Genomic DNA, 7,073 nt, shown 5'->3' with positions numbered 1-7,073 from the left:
AGGCTGTCAAGGTACCCCGCTCACAAGCAATTTTCTAAAAGAACCACAAGGTGGCGGGGACACACTGTGGTTATTTTACTCTAAGCAAGAACCCCATATCCCACAATGCAAGGTCCACAGATCATCCATGGCACTTCGTAAAGTTGCCTGCCTTAAAATCTGAGTTGATCAATTTTTATATGTCAGTAATTGAAAAGTTGTGGTATATTCTACCAGGCGAATATGAAATCTTAAAATATTCTTTAAAAAATTCTTAATTCAATGTCAACCAGATAATAAAGATTTCACTTCACTATATGTTCATGGCAATTCCAAGGCATGAATATCCCCGAACCATTTTTTCCAAATCATTCTAGCATTTGAGCCGTACGAAATTCCCACACTATTCACAGCTAGAACACCGAACCAAACGCTGTTGGACCTACAAAGTGCGCTTCATAACTGCTCAAGCACTGGGAATTGGCAGAAATTACTTAAATAGTAAACGCTCATCACTGCTGGACATTTATTTTTCCGAGTCAGGCACTGATTGGACACCAAACTAGCGGTGTAGTCGCGCCTCAAGCAGGTTATGAATGCAGTGACAGATGGGAAGCAAAAGGTTCTAGCCGGGCAGTGCAACAGCAATCTTAACCACCATTGAAACAGCGCAAGATTATGTATATCCAGCTGTTATTGCAGCACATGGCAACGAAAACAAATGTCGGTCTTCGTCGGTAGATCATTTGAAAGGTTAGCATCAATACGTAGATAAGTATAGCTCGCAAAATGTGTTGTCAGTAATGAGGTATAGAGAAAGATGCTAGCCTGCTAGCTAGCAAAAACACGTCGTTTCCTCTCTTTAGCTGGCTAGCTAGTAAAACGGTCCACACACCTAAGAAAATATTTTCATTAGTAGCCTAAATTATCACATTTCGAATATAATTGCTACTGGGTTATTCATAGTTATTTTAGTCAGTGGGACTACGTTCCGAACAGTTGTAGCAAATTACGATTTCAACGTCGTCGTGTTCCGTCATTGACAGTAACTCTTAACAACACAAGACCATGGAGACACTGGGTAGGATAGCACAGACGCCGGGTGCTTTGGACTTCACCGTGGAGAACGTGGAAAAGGTAGGAGTCTACACAAAAGATAAAAGATCCTGCTCAGAAGTAATAAAAACTAGCTTAGTCATACAATCCGTGAGAGGTGCCAATTCAGCTGTTGCGTAGATCTGTATTATTGCTGAAGGATCACCAGAATTGATTGGAATGTGATTTGTGTTTTTTCACGCTTTATTGTAAAGATCAGTTACCATCAATCATCATTGTTTCCGTATAATTTATCATTATTTCAGTCCCATACTATAACATGAAGAAGGTTACTGTGGGAGTTGCAGAGAGAGTTGCTTGGATTTTGTATCTATTAACTGGCCAGAGCGATCTGACGCACATCCCCGAAATTCTTCCGATGGCTCTGTTTTGTCCGTGCTGGAATAGTTGTAGATATGTTACTAAGTAAAATATGTCGCGACATTCTCGGGGGTTTTAGTATAATTAATTTTCCATACCCTGTCATACAGTGTAAATAATTTCGTTAGTACCATGATTACCTATTTCACAAATGCTGTTGTGTGATGTGATATGTATCACTCAGTCTGGTGATTTGAATTGATTCTCAACCCAGTTGTGTTTATGCTATCAAGTGCTATCAAATCACATGTCAACTCAGTTGAATTCTATCAGTTGTTAATAATTCATAAACTACTTACGTCAACTACTTCACAAATCAAGGCATGATTCTCCCCCAGAAGAAACAATAATCTCTCTACACAAGACATCCACTGTCAGATACAGTATAAATGATGGCCTAGCTTTGTCAATAGTGTTGTGAGCAGTTTGTCTTGAAACGTTTTGAATGAAAGGCAGGTTGTAGTTGCATCATCTGTGAATGACGGCAGGGTGGTCATGCCACATGGCTCTGCTGGTGTTTAAAAGGGATACATACAAACATAAATATGGGATGTTGGTGAGATCCATGGTTTGTTCCCTGGTAATTTCTTGTTTTAGTGGTTGCCACTCGGTGATTGCTGGTGGAGAGAGAGAGACCGGGGGGGGGGGGGGGGGGGTGGGGGGTGCAGACAGAGAGAGAGAGAGACACGGAGGGAAGGAGAGAGACGGGAGAGAGAGAGAGATTGATAGAGAGCTATCTGCTATTAGGCAGGTCTGGCCTCTGCAGTGGCAGAACAGAGGTGAGTACCATTAGCTCATGCTCTCTCGGAGCCCCTAGTCTCATGGAGATGAGTGAAAGAATGTGTCAGACCTACACAGACAAAGACAACTAGTGCGCTACTGCCCTTGTTTGTACACATTTCTATTCCTCTCACCACCTCTGTCTGTATCTTTTAGTAAGCACCCACTGCCTCCCTACCTTTGATATGATCTCTGGTTTGTTCTCCTCTATGTTTCTCTCTGTCTGTCTATCTTTCTCTCTCAGTCCTTCCATCTCTCTCTTCCTCTCTGTGTGCATGACTTTGCCCTGTTGCATCTGCAAGTACTCTGTAGTTTACTGAGGTTTTGGTCTTGACTAGAATACAGGCAACGTTGGTATGGCGTAGAAAACATCCTGAGCTTTTTTTTTTTACAAGGAAAATAAATGATGAACCCGCAAAGTGCCAATTAATAGTCAGCCATTTCAGCACAGTGTCTGTTGGACTGCAGCTTGTAGCACGTCCTGCTATTTATTCTCACAGTTGTCGTTTAGGTTGCTCATCATCAGTGTGGCAGATGAGAATGAGTGTCCGTGCATTTCGTACTTGTTTGTTGTGTGTGTGTATATGTATGCGTTGTTGTTGTTGTTGTTCTGCCTGTCTTGTTTGTGTCAGAAACAAAGGATCCGTACGGGTTTATGTGTGCGTCTGTGTCTTGTTATGTGTGTGCCTGTGTATGTCAGTGTGTGTGTGTGTGTGTGTGTCCTGTTGCTGCTCCATTGAGACTGGGTCTGACTGTTGCCAGGAGCTGTCTGAGAACAGCAGCAGGGCTAGGGTGGGGTGAGGAGAGTGTGTGTGTGTGTGTGTGTGTGTGGGGGGGGGGGTGTTGGTAGAGTAGGGGGGGCGGGGGTAAGGTGTTGGGAAGAGCTGATGTGATGGTGGGAAGAGATTAAGCAGAGAGTGCATTACCAAAGGATGGATGAAGGAAGCAGGTGAGGGAGGAAGATAAAAGAGAGATAGAGGAGGAGGCAGGGGAGGGAGGGAAGAAAGGGTTCTGCGATGGTGAATGAGGTAAAGCAATTGAGTGATTGCTTCTGACAGTGGCTGTATGTGCACGTGTGTGTGCTGGGGGCTGGGTGGGTAGGGTGAAGGGTATGTATGTGTGTGACTGTATATGATGTGATAGTCATGATGATTTCATGGAGCCAAGAGAAGAAGAAAGAGAGAGAGAGAGAGAGAGTCAGAGAAGCAACGAGGAAGAAAGAACATTGGAAAAGAGCGAGGGAGAGAGACAGGGAGGAAATGGCTTTTCTTGAAGGAACAGAGGCGACAGGCATGAGGAGAGGTGGGAGGCACAGATCAAAGGGAAAGAGGGAGAGAGAAGTCCCTTTTAAACAGAGATCCCCGCTATACCGCCGTTAAGAAGACACCTCGTTATGTCGCCTTCGTCTGTTTAGACGGAACCAAACAGAGGCCGCCCAATGCTGCCACAGTGTGTGCTTTTAGACAGCATGCCGGAGCCAGAGGTGTGACATTCAACACAGCGGGCCTTATTTTGATAGCGAAAACGGCTGGTGGAAACAGCACAAAAAAAGGAGCGAGCGGTGAAGGCATTAAATGGGCAGAGCCAGGCGAAGTTAATTAGTGCTAGGCTTGGTTAAAGCCAACCAATGGCATTGTCGAGCAATCCCTTTAAACTAAATGCGTCAGTAAGAAGGTGGCAATATCGCCGGGTGTTCTAGACAGTGTTTGCCAAGAATAAATCTTCTCTTGTTCAAAACAATTAAATGAAAACGCATCCCTTTGAACTAACTGTTATATTTTTAATTGGGGTATGGGATTTTGAGCCTGTAAAAAAAAGTGTTTTGCTCACTTCGATTCCATGAGAACATTATTTTTGTCAAGATCAATAGGCCTATAGCCCATTTCACATCCATTCTGAAGAATTTATTTAGGCTTAGAGTGTGAACTAATATTCATTTGAATAAGCAAAAAAATTAGACCAGTGGAATACATTTGCAACTTCAGAGCTAGGTACTGAAATGAACAAATGCATAGGCCTAGCTGACATCTTGTCATTTCAGTCATTCTGGCAAGAACATTTTTGGATGTCAACTCTGGTTTTCTTAGTAGGCTACTTTCACTCCTCTTCCCAATAGCATATCCTACGTATTGTGTGGTGATGCGAGATAATGATATTCAGCTTTTACTGCAACAGCCTACTAGGTTCGTCTCCGGTACAAGTATTCAACATTAATTCGATTTAAATCCTTTACATGGCTTTTATTTACAAACTGTAGGCTATTTGGTGCAGTCGATGCATTCAGAACCCCAGCATAACCGAACAGGTGAGTGAAAGCCTGTTTAGCTGAGCACTGGATCAACGAGAGAGAGTGGAGAGAGGCTATAGAGGTATTCATTCGGTAACCTGAGACTACTGGTGACTATATATGTAGATACACTGAAGATATGGGATATCTCCGAGACGGGGAAAGAAACTGATGCGTTAAACGCAAGAGCAGCAGTGACCAGTAGCCTGCATGAGACATGGGAAGTTGCGAGCTACGTCGATGTTGATTCATTTGAACACCTGGACCAACCTGAAAGTGGTCTCTCTCTGTATTCCATTGCGGCCAAGGAAAGAGATCAGGTGTGGCGAGGCTTTTCTTCTTCCGCCTTACTGTAATTAAGACTACAATGTGTGAATAGAAATAACAAGAAATCTCATTGTGTAATTCACATCATGGATGACATTCGTTTACTGCTGACTGAGCATTCCATTGAAGTCGGGACAACCTATCAATTAGACAACCTCTTCCCTGACACTTGAGTCTTTCAAGGGCTTTAACCTTTTAAACAAACATTTCATTCATTTTAAGCCTGTCAGAAAATGTGTTGAGGATATCCGAGATGGATTAATTGCATTTACCCGTAACGCTGGTTTGCTCGTGCTTCCTTGCTAATTACAGAAATATGTAAGCAAATGCGCCCCCCTTCCAATAAAGGGAATGTGATGTTTTTGCCCAGATAGATAAATCCGACTCAGAGAAGAATAAGATGCCACACATATATATATCCAAAACCCCCACCCTGGGGGAGAGTCTCGTTTATATGACTATATGAAAGGTTAAAAACCTTTTTAAATGCTTGAGAGGATGCATTAAGAAAAAAGTTGTAGACAATTATTGATACCCAGCGGGGAAATATCATGTTGACGTTCCAATTTCCGAGTCGTCTCGAAACCACTATACCACACGTGTCCGAAGGCGGAAGAACAGTGACCCCCTTGAACAGGCTGTATAAAAAGGGAGCGAGAGAGTGCGAGAGAGAGCAGCAGCAGGAGCGATAGCATGATTTTTGGGGGGAAAAAGCCTGAAAAAGAACAAAAAGAAGCAAATTAAAGGAGCCCCAGTCAGTGTGCTTGGCAGAAGTGTGTGTGTGTGTGTGTGGGATATTATGTTCACCAAGCCCTGGCTGTCAGCATAATGTGTGCGTGGCTGTCACACACCATTTCATCATGTTTCAAACGTGCCGTTACGGTGCCAACGAAACACCACAGTCCTCACACTCTCACTCTAGTAAGGAGTTTTTTTTCCTCTTCTCTAAGTGTGGTATGTTCTGTTCATCCTCTGACCCAGATCGTTCCTCGGGTCAGCCTGTTCTCTAGGTCACTGCTCTCCCTTTTTTCTTCATCTTCCTCTTCCCTTCTCTGCCTCCTCTCTTTCCACCTCTTCCTGTCTTCCAGCGGGGTCAGCTGAGCACCCTTCTCTCTCTTCTAGAACGTTCTCTGTCCTGGACGAAGGTTCCCACTGGGCCCGGGGAGGGAGGGAGGGAGGCAGGGAGGCAGGGAGGAGAAGATGATCCAAACCTGGGTTGTTTTTTAGGAGACTCTCCTGCCAAGCTCCCCTCCCTCCCTTGTCAGTCATCCTCCAGTGTCCAGTGAGGATGCTGTGATGGCCGCTGTTCTGGTTACTGTGAGTTAGTCAGAGGGTTTGAGAAGACAATGCAAGGGACAGCTTGGTGGAGGCCGGGTGTTGGTTTGGCCATGGTGTTATTTAAGGACAGGAGATCAGGTGCCAGCTGAAATCATCCCTGCATGACTATGCCAGTCAGTGTTCTGTCTCTCTCTCTCAATTTCTCTCCACCCCCTGCACCGCTCTCTCTCTCTCTTTCTTTCTCTTACTCTGTCTGTCTGTCTCTCTTTCTCTTTGTGTTTCATTCTTTCTTTCTCACCCACTCCCACTCTTTCTGTGCCATCCTACCTCTAGCTCTCCCTGCTCTCTTCTCCCCTTCAGTGGTGGGTGGTCCATCTCTCTCTCTTGTCTTTTGCTCCAGACGCACAATGCCCTTTGTATTTAGCCTTGTCTATGTGTGTGCCTGCATGTGTCTCTCTCTCTCTCTCTCTCTCTCGCTCTGTCAGCAGCGCTGGGTTGTATTGTGGATTGTTCGGTGTGGGGGTGGATAGATGCGGTGGCCAGGCTGTGCCGGTACGGCTCAGTGCTAGTTCTGCATGAGGGGACAGTACAGCGGCCACAGTAGCAGTGGTCACACATAAATCTCCAGTCCTGACAATACTGACACCAGTAGCGGTCTGCTGCTCCCAACCCCCACACACTGGTCCCAGAGCAGTCATTAAAATCTAAAGAGGCATGGGCTTGCAAAAACGGATGAAATGAAGACACAGAGTTGGAACACCTAGGAAGTTATGTGTAAAATCTGATGATGAATGAGCTCTCGGTCTAACTACACTGGAACAGTGGATTTGTATAGGTGCCCGTGGGTGTGTTAATATTAGAAAACACACACAAAAAAAAAACGTGTTGTTCTAATGCTTTAGATGTATGAAAAAACACAGTTTAAAAAGGCCTTTGTTACCTGTTA

At 44.5% G+C, this 7,073-nt stretch overlaps 1 protein-coding gene across 1 annotated transcript in view; it reads left to right on the top strand.

The window, feature by feature from the left end:
• Positions 1–379: 379 nt before the first annotated feature.
• Positions 380–7,073, top strand: part of LOC105910849 (importin-13-like) — a 40,596-nt gene continuing 33,902 nt past the window's right edge. The window contains exon 1 of the mRNA XM_031575234.2: positions 380–1,116. Coding sequence (XP_031431094.1) covers positions 1,048–1,116 — 69 coding nt within the window. The 5' untranslated portion in view covers positions 380–1,047. The remainder of the gene's footprint in view (positions 1,117–7,073) is intronic.

The sequence above is a fragment of the Clupea harengus genome, chromosome 10, assembly GCF_900700415.2.
Source record: "Clupea harengus chromosome 10, Ch_v2.0.2, whole genome shotgun sequence".
Classification (NCBI taxonomy): Eukaryota; Metazoa; Chordata; class Actinopteri; order Clupeiformes; family Clupeidae; genus Clupea; species Clupea harengus.
Note: the sequence above shows the minus strand (reverse complement) of the source record. Positions and strands in the feature narration are given on the sequence as shown.